Below are 16582 nucleotides of genomic sequence, written 5' to 3' on the forward strand. Positions count from 1 at the left end.
CTGGCAGGCCATACTCCTTTTGGAGCTTCTAGAAGGTTCCTCCCCACCTCTTCCAGCTTCTGGTAGCCCCGGGTATTTCTGGACTGTGGCAACCTCACTCCCCCTCGGCTTCCGTCTTCCTAAGGCCCCCTCCTCTGGTGGGTCTTCATCTTCTCAGAAGGACACAGGTCACATTGGATGAAGGGCCCACCTCTTCCAGTATGACCTCATCTCAACTAATTACAGAACAGAATCCTATTTCCAAATAGGGTCATTCTGAGGTCCTGTGGTTTAGGACTCCACCATATTCTTTGGGGAGACAAAATCAGCCTAGAGCAGTGATCATTTAAAATTCCTGAACAAAATATCAAACTGTTAAAGGCAAGATTCGACTCTCCACTTGTGCCACCCTGCCTCACCCTCCCCAACCTAATCCCGGCCCTGCCAGATGCTATCCTTCTTTAAACTTGAGTCATATAGTTGATACTGCCAGTTACCTGGTGACGAGTTCTGCTCCCTCACATGTTGAAGTGTAATATCTGAGAAGCAGGCGGAGGCCAGCATATAAAGCAGGGTCTATTTAAAAAGGGGTAACATAGACTTCTCCCTCTCCCTGGAGGGAGAAGGGGGGGCCATGGCTGTTATCCTGGTATCCCAAGAAGCGAGGTGTTCAGCCTTTGGATGTCTTAGGCTTTCTTTGTTCTCCTGCTCTCTTCCCCCCATCCTTCTCCTTCCTGCATATGTGACTAGGCCCAGGAAATGCTCAGTGGGGTGGCCAAAGGGTGGGAAGCAGGTGGGCTGAAGGGGAAGGGCAGGATGGAGCAGCCCAGGACACAACAACTTTACTACTCAGTGTAGGTTGGAGAGGGGCAGGTTATCTCCATAGGTGGAGGAAGGTCTCTGAACCATTTCAGTCCCTCAGGGGGCAGTCTCCAATTTCTGGGCCTCGCTCAAATTGGCCTCCTTGATCTGACCTGACTCGATTTGCCTGTCTATACTGACTGCCTGTCTAACTCTGGCTTCATAGTTATGGTATTGTCCTAAGAAACTGTGGAAGATACTGTGAGGAAACAGAGTGAAGGAAGGCCCGCCAAGGTGTTCCAGACTAATAAGGGAGAAAATAGAGAGACGAGAAAGAAATAGGCAGCCCTGACAGCTGTCCCCTGGCAGAGGGCCTCCTTGCCCTCAGGAGGCTGTGATGATCCCCTGCTGACCAGAAGCATTTCACAAATGTCACCACCAGACAAAGACTCACGACAGAAATCCTAGGCATCATTATCTGCATGCTGTACAGTGAAAAGTGGAAAGAAAGATGAAGCCGAGGTTCAAACTAGTCTCTCAGGAACTTCAAACCCATGGTTTCCTCCACCTGCCTAAAAACACAACCTTCGCAGAGTCTTTATATCCGATCACGAAACTCGCCCCTTTTCTGCCTGCAGTGTGCAACTGTGTGCATGGCGTGTGCAACAAGGGACTGGAGGGCGACGGGACCTGCGAGTGCTACTCTGCCTACACTGGCCCCAGTTGTGACCAACGTAAGCACTGCCAGCTTCCTTAAGGCTGCGCCAGACCAAAGGGGCACCGGTGAGGTGTACATGGTCCAAGTTTGTATGCGTTACTGGGGTTCTACAGGGGGTGGGGCAGCACCACGTTTCACTGGAGGAAACCAAACTTGAAAAAGGGAAGCGCCAAGGGAAGAGAAGAGAAGAAGAAAGGAGCCAAGGGTGGGGAAGGGGAGGGGGAGAGCACTGACACAGTGGTCCAGGAGATGGAGCCGCAGGAGAGAACAGAGAGGGAGGCCTTCTCCAGGCAGGGAATCCAGCAGAGGCCACTGCTACACGCTGCTCAGCTAGTAAAGGTGATGAGGCAGAGAGTCTCGAGGACAAAATACATTCACCACCAAATGGGGAGGAGACAGAGGCTCCCCAAGGCCAAGTGACCCACCAAAGGTCACGGAACTAGTAGAGAAGTGGGATTCCCATTGTTTGAATCCACAGGAAATTCTCTAAACAGACTATTACACTGGTCCCCTTAGGAGAGAGAAGCCACAGGGCCATTGAAACAAGGGAAGCTGACTATGAAAATTAGTAAACTCTGGTAGAAGAGTAGCTGTAGAAAAAAAAATGCCAAAAGATCTCTAGGGGTGCTCGGGCATAACAAAGAAAGGAGAAACTTGGAGAGAGGTGGCCATCGGCAAGCCTGGAGTCACATGTTGAAGAGGGTATGGTGGCAGAGAAGTTGGCTGTTTGGCCCAGGCCAGCATTCGACCAGTCACCTAGCAGCTAGCAGGCACAGACAGCTCTCCAGGGCACCGGTGAGCTGAGGCTGGTGGGCTAGGGTGCAGAGGAAGTAGGGGGGTGTGGCCTGGAAGATGCAGGGTCTCTGTGGGGAGGGCCAGGGGAGGTGGTCGCTGGGTCCAGGCCAAGAATGCGAGGTCACCAAGAAACGGTGCAGGCTGGGTGCACAGCTAGGGCAGAGCATCCTTGAACAGAGGATGCAGCTGCAGCAGTCGCAGCACAGCTCTGAGCCCTGCATCAAGAAGAGGACCAACTGCCTCCAGCTATGTCCCGCCAGCGCCCTCTACTGGCAAAGCTTAACATCTTTCTATAAAGGAGAAGCCCACAGGATGGCAGAGCAGGTTCTGAAGGGTAAATGTGGAGCTGAGAGGTTAAGCACTCAGGCTGACCACTTACCTTATCCACTGGATTTTATAATATAAATTTATATTTATATTTAAAATTTATATTTATAATATAAAATTCCTCCTATAAAGTGGAAGCCTCAGACAAGGTTGGAATTCAACAATTGCAAACTAATTAAGCCGCGGTAACAAGGTGAGTAAAATCCAGCCTATGCAATCTCAGGGGGAAGGTGCCCTGCTCTGGCCTGGCGGCCTCCCTGCCCACTGCTCCTGTCACTGTCCAGTGAGATGAGCAGAGATCTTCTCGGTAAGACAGAGACCCAGGCCAGAAGGCAGCCTAACAGAGAACACTCTCTAATTTGCCTCCCAGTGCAAAATTATTTCTGTCAGGTCAAAAGATAAACAAGATACTGAGACAAAAATATTTGCAATTCACATGACACCTGAAGTTTTATAATAATATGAATTCTATGAGCCAATTTTGAAAATAGGTCTAAGAGCAGCTAATACTCAGAATATGAAATGAAAACCAGCAATAAACATTTAAAGGATCATAACCCCTCCCCAAGAAATCCCACAATACAAATTAAAGCCATATTGAAATAGAGAGGATGTTCTGGGGGTTCTGTTTGGGTTTGGTTTCAATTTTTTCCCAATATAGGTTAATCTATTCTATGCCTATGCGAAAAGTGACATTGGCAGTGTGGATTCCTACAACCTATGGGGTTGCGTTCTAGGCATGCTTGTAGGATGCTAGTCTAGCTTGCATTCTAAGGCATGCTTATAGGATGCTGCTGTGGATTTACCCTGGAGGAAAAGGAGGGCTGTGTACATGTCCATACAGGGGAAGAATATATGTTCAGAGAAGTTCATGGCAGTATTGGTTATAAAAAAAATAAACAAACTGGGGATAACTTGAATATTGAAATTGGTTGAATGAATTCTTATACATCCATTACTAGTTAGGATAATGCCAGTTGCTATAAGAAATAAACATAAAAGTTCAGTGGCTTAACACTATGGCTCCAAGACTACACACCAAGGTGCCCCTATATATCAAATCAAGTGTCCTGGTCACCATTGAAGATTTTAAATTGTTGAGGGGAATACAGTGATATGTCTGCTGGATACCACAGGAACTTCTAGCTTGAGTCAATTAGTGATCCCAACTTTTGGTCACACTTCATTTCTTTCTGTGACATTATGTGCCTGTTCGATGGATCCTATGATTTAAAAAAAAAAAAAAAGTGCCAGGTAAACATCAAAGATGAGAATGAGAATGTTGGTTAAGTCCGATGCCAAGGTTTAAGAAATTGTGCAAGAGACCCAACAGATCATTTGTAGTTGTTTAGGAATGAGATAAAGATACTTTTCTTTCTATTTATCATATTACTTTTCACAATGGCTACTAAGTTCTCAGGACATAAATAGTTACTGAGTTCTTTGGCTCTGGGCTACATCAACAGAGCTATTAGGTATATTTTTGTGAGTAGAGGTATCACCCACAATTATTGAGGCACTAAAGGCACCATGAGTGGAGACATTGGGGAACCTCTGGCTGAATACAACAGAGACAAAATTCTCAACCTGTGACTAATATGGGTGACCTTGCTGGTGCCAGCTTGCTGCCACATGGTGATTGGGGCTCCAGATCTTTCCATCTTGGGATTCTTCCATTCTCTGGCTCCTCCGAGTGCTTTGCCTCCAGCCACAGAAAGGAAAGGAGAGGGTGAAGTGCAGAAAAGTACCTAAAACTTCCACTTGTTTCCATCCATGCAAACGAGTCACATGAGCTCACCTGGATGCAAAGGAGGGTGGAAAGTGTCATCCCACAGGGGAAGCCGCTTCTGGGTACTATTTCTCCTTTATGGGAGGGGTGGAAGGATATGCTCTGAGTTTGTGGTTCAACAGGCTGCTAATGGGAGACAGATCTCCAGGAGTCCCACATCTGTGCGCATCTTGAGAGCAACACGCTGGCTACCCTTCATTCCAATCATCTTTTCCAAAATGTTAGTATTTTGAAATCCAACCTTTTTGCCTGCTCTGTGATAATGAAGATGGTCATCGCTAATATTTCTCCTTTTGCTAATCAGCAAGTTATGGCTTAGCAATAGAGGGTGCCAGCGGAACAGTAGAGGAGCAGTTTTCTTTTCTTGCTTCCCCTGTAGCTCATTGTCCTGAAGAACAACTTTTCTCCTTCACTCAGTCCCATGCAGATTCTCCAGTGCCAGGTCACTGTAGAGATCAGCTTTCTCCAGCACTTGGACACTGAGCCTCGTCCATTGCTTGATTCAGGCAATGATGGCACGGCCAGGAGCCCCAGACAGCACAGGCCTGAGCCCAGCTCAGGGTGTCCTGCACCCACTCTCCTCAGCCTCATGCACACCCAGGGGTCTGCAGAGCTGGCCACCTAGAAAGCCAGTCACCACACCTTCATGGTCCAGAGCTGCCCGAGCCACACATCGGTGTACACTACACTTCAGGGAAGGTGGCTTCATAGTTCCTAGTTCCAGTAGCACCCAATAAACAGGAGTTTTCCTGGGAATTTAATGAATTATGAAGCTTGGTTTTTCTAAGAGGACAGTCTTCCTGGCACCCAAGAAGGCAGATTTCCAATAAGACTCATAACTGAAAAACTTCAGAAACTTCTCCTGGCAGTGACCAAGGCCATGCCCTTTCCAGTGACATCTGGATCTCAGCCCTAGAAGGAGGGAAGTTCCCCCTCGGGTACTCATCTTAGTCTAGGAAAGTAGTTTCTCTTTATATACCTGCCATTCCTTTATTCCTTAGAATTCTTTGTTAACTCCTACTGTCTAATTTTCCATGACTCCACCTCTTCATTCATAAATTGTTATAGTAAAACTTCTCCATTCAAATCATTATGTGTCTAAGCCCTAAATAATACATGGACCATTATTTTAAAAAATAATAATAATGATAACTCAGAAGCTCTGCTAAAACAAAATTCATTCTATTTTTGATGTCAATCTGACCCTCTTTGTGTCACCCTGAGGGAACTGGGCTTGGATAAACTGCTGAGACTGGCTATTGCTCCTGATATGAGTAATACCTGTCCTTCATCTCTGACCCAGGAGTCTCATATCTTCTACCGGCATCCACGACACTGCGTCAGCCCAACTTGTTAGCCTTGCAAATTGACCAATACGTCAGCCTCTTCATAGTCCTCAATAGCCATCTATGTTACACTTGTTCTATGAAATATTATACAGTTATTAGAGATTAAGGTAGATCCTTAAAGACTTCCACAATGCATTGTTGAATTAAAAATCAGACTGCTAAGTATTTTAACAGGATTACATAAAATCATGTAAATAAGTTTATTTTAAAATGTCCTATATTGGCCATTGATATTGGTTACTTTGGGAGTAGGACTGGAGAGTCAGGTTTTTTGAAAAAAAAAAAAAAATTAGTTCCCAGCAGCTCAGGAGGCTGAGGCAGGAAAATCACAAGTTCAAATTTGGTTTTAGCAACTTAGCAAGGCCTTTAAGCCACTTAGTGAAACTCTGTCTGAAAATAAAAAATTAAACAAGAGCTAGGGATATGACTTACTGATAAGGCACCTCTGGTTTCAATCCCCAGTAACAGGAAAAAAATTAGTTTTTACTTTGTGTATTCTGTATTTTTAAAATTATTGCAATGAGTCTGCATTACTTTAATAGAAGGAAGCACTGAAGATTGGGATTTTCTGAACTGGTTCTTCTACTCATGCAAGTGCCTCAACAATCTTTCTGTCCAGCCATCCCTGAGTGTGCGGCTTTACTGTGCCCAGAAAATTCCAGATGTGCACCTTCCGACAAAGACGAAACCAAACTAGAATGCAAATGCCTTCCCAATTTCAAAGGCGACGGCAAGAGCTGCGAGCGTGAGTAGACTCTCAATCCACTGGCTCGTTGGCTGCGATGTTTGGGTGACTTAACAGGAAAACAAAAACCTCACAGCCTCCTCCATATTAACACAGCCACCACTTCTACTTCTCCCGTGTAGCTCAGTGTCATTTATAAAGAGCACCAGGCAAAAAAGTCACACATGGTAGAAATTGCCTTTGATAAAACACAATTTCTCTTATTATCCAAGCCTATTTATAAATTTTCAGATCTTTTTAGATCAATACTAGTGTAAGATGTAGTGCTTCTTTTTTTAATTTTTCTTCACGTGCCTATTTTGCGTATGACAGGCTGATTATATACCTGTTAAGAAGACGAGCTCCATAGCCAGGCTGCCTGGGTTCAAATCCTAGATCTGCCTTTCACCGACTACCTGACTGTTAACCAGCTTGTGCCTCAGTATTTCTATCCACCCAAAGCGAGTGATAATAGTCCCTTCTTTAGGAGATTGGTGCAAAGATTAAATGAGTTACTATGTGGCAGATGCCTTGAACAGGACCCAGGGCTTACTATAAATTTTACAAGCATTAGTGTTATCTTTCCTGCTGTTTTATATTTAATTTCACACTTAATATGGCATTAACATTATATTAGTCCACCTCTGGAGTTGCAATTTCTGATGGTCATATGTAAATCTATCTGGTGGAGGAGGAGAGGGCAGAAGGATGAGATGAATGTTTCTCTCTTAAAACTGCTTGAATTTCCTGCGTGGCTCTGACACCCTGTGACCCACAGCTCCCTCCCAGCTCAGTTTTCCTTCTGCACCCCGATGTGCTCACTGCCTCTCATTTTGTCATTCCCTCTCAAGCCATCAATCCGTGTTTACAAAACGTCTGCCATCCTCATGCTGATTGCACATACCTGGGACCAAATCAGCACAACTGTACCTGCAAAGACGGCTACCGCGGGGACGGCCACGTGTGCTTACCGGTGGACCCCTGTCAAACTAATTTTGGAAACTGCCCTATCAAATCCACGGTGTGCAAATACGATGGGCCAGGACAGGTGAGCTGTAGGCACATGGAACTGATGTGTCTAGAAATGGGGCAACCCACCCAAGGTAGCCCTGTGCCATTGGTTTATTTGTCTTTCATGCTTCTGTTTCTCCCTTTGATGCTAAATTTGGGCTTCTTCTCCAGACAGTCCTCAGTGTGCTCAGGGGCTGATCCCGGCGGTTCCCCACCCAGTCTACCCTCCATACTCAGGCTTTCCCAGTTTCCAGTGCCCTGTGCTGTCCTTCATCACAGTCCTAGATGGTGATTGACAAAATAAGCACATGATTCAAAGTCAGATTAACAAGACGTGTGCATGTGATTGACTTTCACCTTCAATCATCCATCCTATGTCTTTTTAAGTTAAAGGGGGCTCTCAGAGCCAAAAATACTCTGTTGCAAAAGAGGTTAAAACTGATCAAATGTTGACGGCACTGGCAGCTGCAGGGAGCATTGGGACATCCTAGGGTGAGATGTTGCCCTATAAATCACATTGCAACCTTGACTGACAAAAATTGTCCTCATTAGGAAATCTTGGCAGAGCATTCCAGTTGAAAGAATCCTATCCCATACCACAAATACTTGATGGGTGTCCTCTGTGTCCAGGGCTACAAATCCAGTCCTCAACACAGAAGGATATTGCTGCTCAGGAAGGAGGAAAGGTTCTGTGTCCAGCCCAAACACAGCCATGGTCCCTTGCAGTCCCCCAGCAACCCATAGAATGTACCTGGAATTCTCTACAGAGAATTTGCCATCTCTCTCCTCCAGGGAGAAAGAAGGTGTCATATAACAATTTCACTAATGATTTCTGAGGCACTTTTGCAGAGAAATTCAAGGGGATAAATCTTCATCCTCAAAATGAGAGCCTTTATGGAAAACGGCATGTTATGTCATGAATGACAGGACCTTGGGAGTGAGATTGAAAATGTGCCTTGTCTCTTCAAAAATGGGTCCCAAGGTAGATCTTCAAGCCTTAGAAGCCCTCTGTTCTCCACCCATGGTTCCAGAGAAGCACAGTAATATTTCAATCTGCATAATTCTTTTTGGGGTTGTGGGATGGCTCTGCATATTCTAGAATGTTTAACAGCATCCTTGGTCTTTAGAAACTCCATCCTCCTCCCCATGTGACAATCAAAAAATTCTCCAGACATTGCCAGTGCCCTCTGAGTTGGAGTCAAAAGACTCCAGGTTTTATTCTCCGGATATTATTGTAGAACAACAATACCTCCCATTTGATTGCCAATCTCCACTCATCTATAGATAATCAAAAAACAGTAATTATGTAGCCAGAGATGCCAAGGATAAGAAAATTGAAGAGCTTTACACACAGGCGGTATGATCTTCCCAACAGGTAAGATATGTAAACATGATTTAGATTTCTGGATACTTTGGCAAATTTTTATGAAGATTTTTAAAAATTTAAATAAATAAATCTTAAATTTTTATTAAGATAAAAAAAATTTTAAGCCCACTCCTCAGACCTAATTTAAATTAGCTTTCATGGCAGAATAAAGGTGTGGATCAAAGAATGGCGGCCGACGTGACTAACTAAGATCCTAATTTGTCTTTCTCTCCCTGCCTACTGAAGTCTCACTGCGAGTGTAAGGAACATTACCAGAATTTTGTGCCTGGAGTGGGGTGCAGTATGACCAACATCTGTGAATCAAATAACCCCTGTCACAGGAATGCAAACTGCACCACCGTCGCACCAGGCCAAACCGAGTAAGTCTTCTCAGTTCCACCACCATCTTTTCCAAGTCGTGAATGTGGTAGCCATTCGATGCTGTAAACTCCTTGAAGGGAAAGAAGTGTGTCTTGATCAGCTTTATATCCACCCTTACCCCACATAGTAGGAGCAAGAAGCATAACAGGCATTCAGTAAATCTGTGTTTAGTCAAAAAAAAAATCATTCAATGATTATTTCCTTGATAATGACCATAAGAACATTCTAGAATGTTGACCTGGCCTGATACCATGGTAGGAAATGGTCGGAACAAAAGAAAATCACTATGACTGGGATACAAATGGCTATTGAGCTCCCAGGAATCTGACCTCTGTGCGCATGCCTGTTTCCTCACATGTGAGATATTACATGTTAGTAGAGCAGAATGAGGACTTTGGAAAGCAAATAAGCATGACAGGTGTTTCCCAGCCTCTGGGTTTCAGAAGAAGGGTTTTGCTGTGCTGAGAGCATTTCTGTGAAAGCTCCTGATGCACCTACCAGATGTGCGGCCTTGAGAAAATGGCACCTTCTCTCTGGGCCGTTCCTCCTTGTACAAAATGGACATGGTGATACCCACTCCTGAAGGTGCTGTGTTGATTGCCGGAGAGGATGTTGATGTGGAAGCCGCTGGGCAGATGTGTCATGAACGGAGGCTGGGACCAAATCTTCTGACCCAGCCTGAGGGTTCTCTCTCCAGGCCACTTCAGCTATGGTTGCATCAGGGTCTGTGAGGGGTTTGTGCTGCCATTGTGGCCATTTTGATTTTTACTAAGAAGCACAAATAGCTTCGTGCCTGTTACGGTGGCACCTCATTATCTTACTCACTAGAAGAGGTGGGAAGCGAGGGGCAAGAGAGGAGAAAGGGCATCACTTTCATTTAACTCTACTTGGCTGAAGGGAAATGGGCCCAGGCTGAGCAGGCAGATGGTAAACAGCATGGCTTACATTCCAACCGCACACAAGCACAATAAGCAGTAGAGAAGTGTAGGCTCTTTGGATGGTAGTGACATTGGTGACATCCGATGTTTTTGTAGGACTGTACAGTTCTTAAGGCTAGAAGGCTGAGATGGGCATGGTCAGATTCTGGCAAGGGCCCAGGTTGCAGATTCATGGCCTCCTCGCATGGTGCGAAGGGATGGAGAGTCCTCTGGGATCCCTTTTATAAGGATGATAATTCCATTCACCACCTGATTCATTACCTTCCCAGTTCCTGAAACCATCACATTGAGGACTGGGATTTCAACATGTAAATTTAGTGAGAATTGCAAACAACGAGACCATTGCACCGGTCTTCACATGTGCCAGGGTATTCCCAGCCCCGCCCCTTATGTGTGCTCTTTCTTCTCCTTAAAACATCCTCCAACACATACACCTGCCTCCTGTGAGTGAGGCAAACACGTTCTTCAACCCTGAGTTCGAGGTAGCCCCTCTTCTAGGGTGCCTCCCCTGTCCACCCTCTGGGCTCCCAGAGCAGCCTGGGATGCTTCTCTCCAAAACTGTGATACAAACACAGGGCTCCAGCTCTGCCCCGAGAGGCTGCATGATCATGAGATTCTCTGCCTTTGTGTCCTCATCTAAAATGAGGTTCAGAACACAAATGAAGCTTGTTAAATAAGATACTATGGTGAGACCCTTAGATGAATGCCTGGCATAGGAGCTACTTACTGATAAGTGTCAGCCCCTTGTTGTCATTACTGATCTTGGTTCCCAATACAAGGGTCCTAGAGGTCCATGTCTTATTCATCTTTGTTGTGACAACTGTTGCCGGTTAAAACAATGAAAAAAGTGAGAGTTCAGAGGAACCTCTGAATCAATGAAGGTGAACTGACCAACTATACACTAACTAGATCTCCTCCAGCACAAAATGAAATTAATTCCAACTCGTAACTTATGAAATGCCACTGGCTTACAGGTGTTCTTAAAGCCTTATGACAGCAGACACTGTGAATGAAAATCCACTTTACAAAGGAGGCCGAACTGTGAATGTTCCCTGGTCCAGCTGAGAATGTTCAAGTCAGAAAGCAGTCTCATAAAAACCTCGGACTTTGGACTGAGATTTAAAATTAAAAATTGAAAATATTTATCTCTCTCATGCATTCCCTTCTGCATTAAGGCCATTGAAATAGATTTCCCACTTTACACAAAACAGACCACAGGCCTCATGACAACTGAAGATTCTGGCCTCATACTTTGTGGTTGTAACCTCTGGTAAAGGTCATCTTCAAGTGCAGCTTTCGTAATTTATACTAGGATTCGCTTTCAGTGGTGACAAATAGATTGCTCCCAGAGTTGCCAATCTCCTCTTCCCTTTATGCCTTAAATTAGCTTAGGGCAGAACTTACAGAGAAGGTTGACATCTAAGTGAGAAACCGTTTTTATATTAAACAGAGTGTTTCCCAGATTACTGCACCTTGGCAGTGGCTCATAGCAAGATTTCAGTCTCAACAGAATAAATGTTTCTGGCAGGACAATCCTTTGTTGTGGGCGGCCGGCCTCTGCCCTGTTGATATTTAGAAGCTTCCCAGCCTCTACTGACCAAATACCAAGAGATCGCCATCCCCACGTGGCAACAAAAACTGTCTCCAGGCCTTGCCAAATCTTGCCTGGGGAGCAAAGTTGCCCCTGGTTTAGAGTCACTTCTTTATAAAAGCCCTGAGGTCTAAATCAGTAAATAATCTCCCAATTACTCGTCCATCTGAGAGACTCATAGGTGTCCTTCCAGAACTAACATGAATATTACTTCCTCCTAGGTGTCCTTGAATTAGTCCCTCCATCCCCCATAGCATCTATTCAGTCGTCACCAGACTTGAGGGCAGAGAAACCAATTAGGATGCCCCTGCAGCAATCTAAGCAGAGGGTGATAGGCCTCTCAGAGATCGGTTCCATGAACTTGTTGAAAATAGATTTGCCACGGGACCATATTTAGAAGCACAGTTGGGTTAGTGAGCTTGTCGTCATTTTTTGGAATACTCTTCTACACATGAGTCACATCCGTGGTATGGTTTGGCTAGTTCTCTATTTAATTTGATTCCTACAGATTGTATACCTATTAACTAAGCACCTATTATGGATCTGGTCCTTTGCTACATTCCTGAGATTACAACTATGAATCATGAACAAATACCGAAAAAAGCCCTTACCTATGCTCTTTTCTCAAACTAGGCAGGTAAGCAGATATTGATCACATAACCAGATAAGGATAAAATTGCAGGTGCTATTGCCTCTATAGAGAAGAGCTACAGGGTACCATGAACCTATACTTAAGGGAACCCTGATCTATGGGGGAGAGAGGGCCATTGAGAAATCTTAGTTAGGAAGGGAGTAGGGGAAATGTATTCTAAGGAGATCAACAGTTCTGAGCCTTCACTGTCCTGTAAACTTTGGTAGCTTTTTCCAATTTAGGGGTTGAACAGTGGGACCCTAGAATCTCTATCCACAGGAAACATTCCAAGTGAAACAGGGTTCATGTTCACTTGATCACACTTTGAAAAATACTGAGACAAAGGATATGAAGATATCTAGTGTTTGCAGACATGCGTAATGTATTAAAGACTCCGTTCTGGAAGGCCCCTGGATGTTAGGGGCTGCACTTGAGTACTGTCTCATGGTTGCGTCCCTCCTGGTCTCTTCCCAGTCCACATCTGTGACATGAGGTGTTGGACTGTGTGACCTCCACAGTTCATGGCTCTGACCCTGAGAACATGTTTCCATCCTCTCTGCAGATGCACTTGCCGGAAAGGTTACGTGGGCGACGGCTCGACGTGTTATGGAAACATCATGGAGAGACTCCGAGAACTCAACACTGAACCCAGAGGAAAATGGCAAGGAAGGCTCACGTCTTTCATCTCACTCCTGGGTACGCAGCGATGGCTACGGATGCTCCATGACAGCTGTCATTTGGGAAGGACACCTTCGAGACACACGCTTGCCTAAGGGAATAGGCAAAGCTGGTCTCCTTGGACCAGCCCCTTAGTGAGGGGTCACGCATGTGAGAGAGTAGGAGCAGACAGCTACTTCCAAGGAGGTGGCTCTTTGCCAATAGATCTAGCAAAGCAAGAATTAGCAGGTGAAAAGCTGAGGCTAGGGTCCTGGGGTCACCATAGAGTGACTGACCTGCAGTAACAGGGAAAGCCACTAATTTCCTTGACTTTATGCCTCCTTTAAGTAGGAGCAAAGGTCATCAGGCAACACTGGGGGATAGAGAGTGAGCCCCAGAGGCAGCATCCATAATCCTTAGTGGAGATGTCATTTGAATTTTGGAACAGTCATGGTTATACCTACCCTCAGCTCAGAAGCCACTAATTGCCTATAGTGACCAATCCTCCCCCAGACTCCCAGGTGGGGTGGCAGTCTACAACACCCTCATGCATTTGCAAATGCCTTCTAGGGACTATTACCCCACGTCCCCTTGGGAGTTAACTATTATAGCTAACCGCAGATTGGACCAGTCAGGGCACAGAACCACAGCGTGATTTGCCCTCTATGTGCCGCTGACCCACTTGGTGTTTTCTTTCTTTGAACATTTCTTCTCCTAAGACAAAGCTTATGCCTGGCCACTGAGTAACCTGGGACCTTTCACCGTGCTGTTGCCCTCAGACAAGGGCCTGAAAGGATTCAATGTGAGTACTTGAAAGAACCTGATCCTGAAGGGTAATCACGGGAAGCCTGAATAGGCAGTGTCTTCTTCGATTGAAGTGGGAAACCTTGATTAAAATTAAACCTACTAGAGAGGAGCATGATGGTTTGGGATAAAAATATTTTTTATTTTTAACTGATGCATAATATTTGTACATATGTATGGAGTACAGTGCAATCATACTTGGAGACATGTGTATAATACATAAGGATCAAATCAGGGCAATTAAAATTTCCATCTCTTTCAACATTTATTATTTGTTTGTCCTGCAAAGCTTTAGATTCCTCTCTCCCAAGTTTTTAGAAAATATTCTAAATTACCATCAACTCTAGTCATCCTACTATGCTGGAGAACACTAGAACTTTTCCTCCTAGCTGACTGTATTTGGGTCCCATTGTCCAACCTCCCTGTACTCCGCCGCCCTCTACCCTTTCTAGCTTCTAGACAGCACCATCGTGAACTTCCACATATTAATGAGAACACGTAATATTGGATAGATTTCTTAGTGAGGATCCTTACAGAAAACACACAAATTGTAAGTATACAACTAAATCAATTTTCTCAAAGTGAAAGTACGTGTACATGCAGAGACACAATGACCAGCTTTCCAAAGGTCTCCCTGGGCCCTCCTTCCTATTATTATCCCTCAAGATAATCCCCAAAGACTCTTCAATGTAGTCATGCAAGAAAAAAAAAAAGAGTTCTATAATGCAAAACTGCTCGTGTCCTGTAGGAAGAGTTCAACTCAAGCATTCGTTAGGTATTTGTGTTCTTTTAAAATCATCATAAGTGGTAACAGGGGTAGGAGAAAATGAAGAAAAATTCAATGTGAGCAGCTATTATTTGAGTTAATGTCATTCAGTGGAGCTGGTTGGAGGGGCCCTATCATGCCTGATGCTACCAATGAACTAGTTCTATTTGGTTTAATGTAAGTAATGAACTTGCTGAGTTGGATAAAAATTAGGTTATCTTAATCCAAGATGTTTCGCAATAATAATTTTTGCTGCGTTGAATCAAACACGAGTAAGTTCCAGGCCCCCTTCCCCTGACACCATCAGCACTCACCCGTGTGAGATAAGTCTGTCTACTCCCAACCTCCAGAGGTGTCCTCATGTCTCCTCTGTTGGAGAGTGGAGCTGGTGAAGATGGCGTGCTGGCCCCTGTGCAGGCGGTCTCTCATTTAATATAGAAAGTTTGCACAGAGGTAATAAAAAATAGTATCTGCTGGTTGACTGTTGACTATGTAGTAGTGACAAGATATAGATTTGGTCTGGTGGGCTTCAGAAATCTTTACTGTTCAAATGCATCCTCAATCCTGCTTACTCTCTTCAGTCTCTCAGGCCTGTCGTCTTCTTGGAGGTAGATTCCTCAGTCCCTGTCACCAACCTGCTCCTCCTGGCCCCGCTGACATTCTTTTGCCACCATGTCAGTTTCAGGCCGGGAGCAGCCTCCCAGGTTTGGCAGTATACTGGGCATGACCCCCGACTCTCCCAATCACCATTGTCTTTGAGGGCTGGCCTGGGGTGGCCGTGCTCACAAAAGGTCCTCTGTGTCTGAAAGAGCCCAGGGTGCATGTAGGTGCACTGGCTTTGATATCTTTGGTTCTGAGGAAGGCCCAGCATTCATATCAAACTCATTTTCTCCTTCGAACGACAGTCAAAAGGTCCCTTTTCTTAGGTGAAAGAGCTTTTGATGGATATCAAGGCTGCTCGGTATTTCGTAAAACTGCACGTCATCGCTGGGCAGATGAGCACAGAGCATTTGAACAACACGGACACCTTCTACACCCTGACCGGGGCGTCGGGGGAAATCTTCAACAGGGATAAGGTAAGAGTGTCTGACTTTCACCGCAGAACTCAGTTGTCCCCCAAGCCAACGCCCGCCCGTGGGCTTCTTGTTCTTTGTGTTTGGGATTTGCGAAAGGTTGCAGGAACGCCTTCCTTGTCCTTGTTTGTCTTCCTATGTAGGAAGAAGAGGACACCCTGGTCAGGAAGGAAGGGGCGGGCTGTTTTGTAAAGGGGGCGGCAAAGGGTTTGATTTTGGTCTGGTCCATTTTAGCTTTCGAGGCCACATCATTCAGCTGCCAGCAGGAAGACAAACTGCTGTCAACCTGTTTTCTGGAAACATAATCACAGAGCCCCATCAGCATTCCTCTTGCGAAGGAAACGGACTGTTTGTTTTAGATTGCTGGGATTCATCCATCTCCTCCAGCTTGGCATTCTGTCTCTCAGTGCTGTTAGTTCTGGGGTTCTTTTGTTTTGTTTTGTTTGTTTAACAAAACCACCCTGTCCCCTTTACAAATAACTCTTTTTGTGAATCCACTTAGTGAGGGGAGGTGATGAATCCACAGAATGTGCATGGGGGGCTGTGACCTGTTTTACATTCACATAATGTCAACAGTCAGTGGATCACTGAGAGTTCTTTCCACACTAAGCACAGGGATGAATCTTTATTTGTGTAACATAAGGCTCACGACAACCTTGTGGGAGAGGTCCTAGCCTAATCCCTGTTCTACCTGTGGGAAAGTAGAGAGATCATACAGTAAGCATCAGAACCAGGGGTTTACATTTGGTTCTATCGGACTCCAAAGCTCACAACCTCAACCAGACTGCAGTGTAAAGATGGATGGGCGGATGGATGGATGGATGGATGGATGGATGGATGGATGGATAGATGGTAGGTAGATGGTGGAATAGATAGAGTGAT

The 16582-nt window shown here is 45.1% G+C and overlaps 1 protein-coding gene across 1 annotated transcript in view; it reads left to right on the forward strand.

Moving 5' to 3' along the window:
* Stab2 (stabilin 2) overlaps positions 1-16582 on the forward strand; it is a 153409-nt gene that overhangs the window by 23926 nt on the left and 112901 nt on the right. Inside the window, exons 6-12 of the mRNA XM_076855421.2 lie at positions 1419-1514; positions 6378-6503; positions 7334-7530; positions 9106-9239; positions 12963-13096; positions 13777-13859; positions 15554-15703. Coding sequence (XP_076711536.2) covers positions 1419-1514; positions 6378-6503; positions 7334-7530; positions 9106-9239; positions 12963-13096; positions 13777-13859; positions 15554-15703 — 920 coding nt within the window. The remainder of the gene's footprint in view (positions 1-1418; positions 1515-6377; positions 6504-7333; positions 7531-9105; positions 9240-12962; positions 13097-13776; positions 13860-15553; positions 15704-16582) is intronic.

This window comes from Callospermophilus lateralis, chromosome 4, assembly GCF_048772815.1.
Source record: "Callospermophilus lateralis isolate mCalLat2 chromosome 4, mCalLat2.hap1, whole genome shotgun sequence".
NCBI lineage: Eukaryota > Metazoa > Chordata > Mammalia > Rodentia > Sciuridae > Callospermophilus > Callospermophilus lateralis.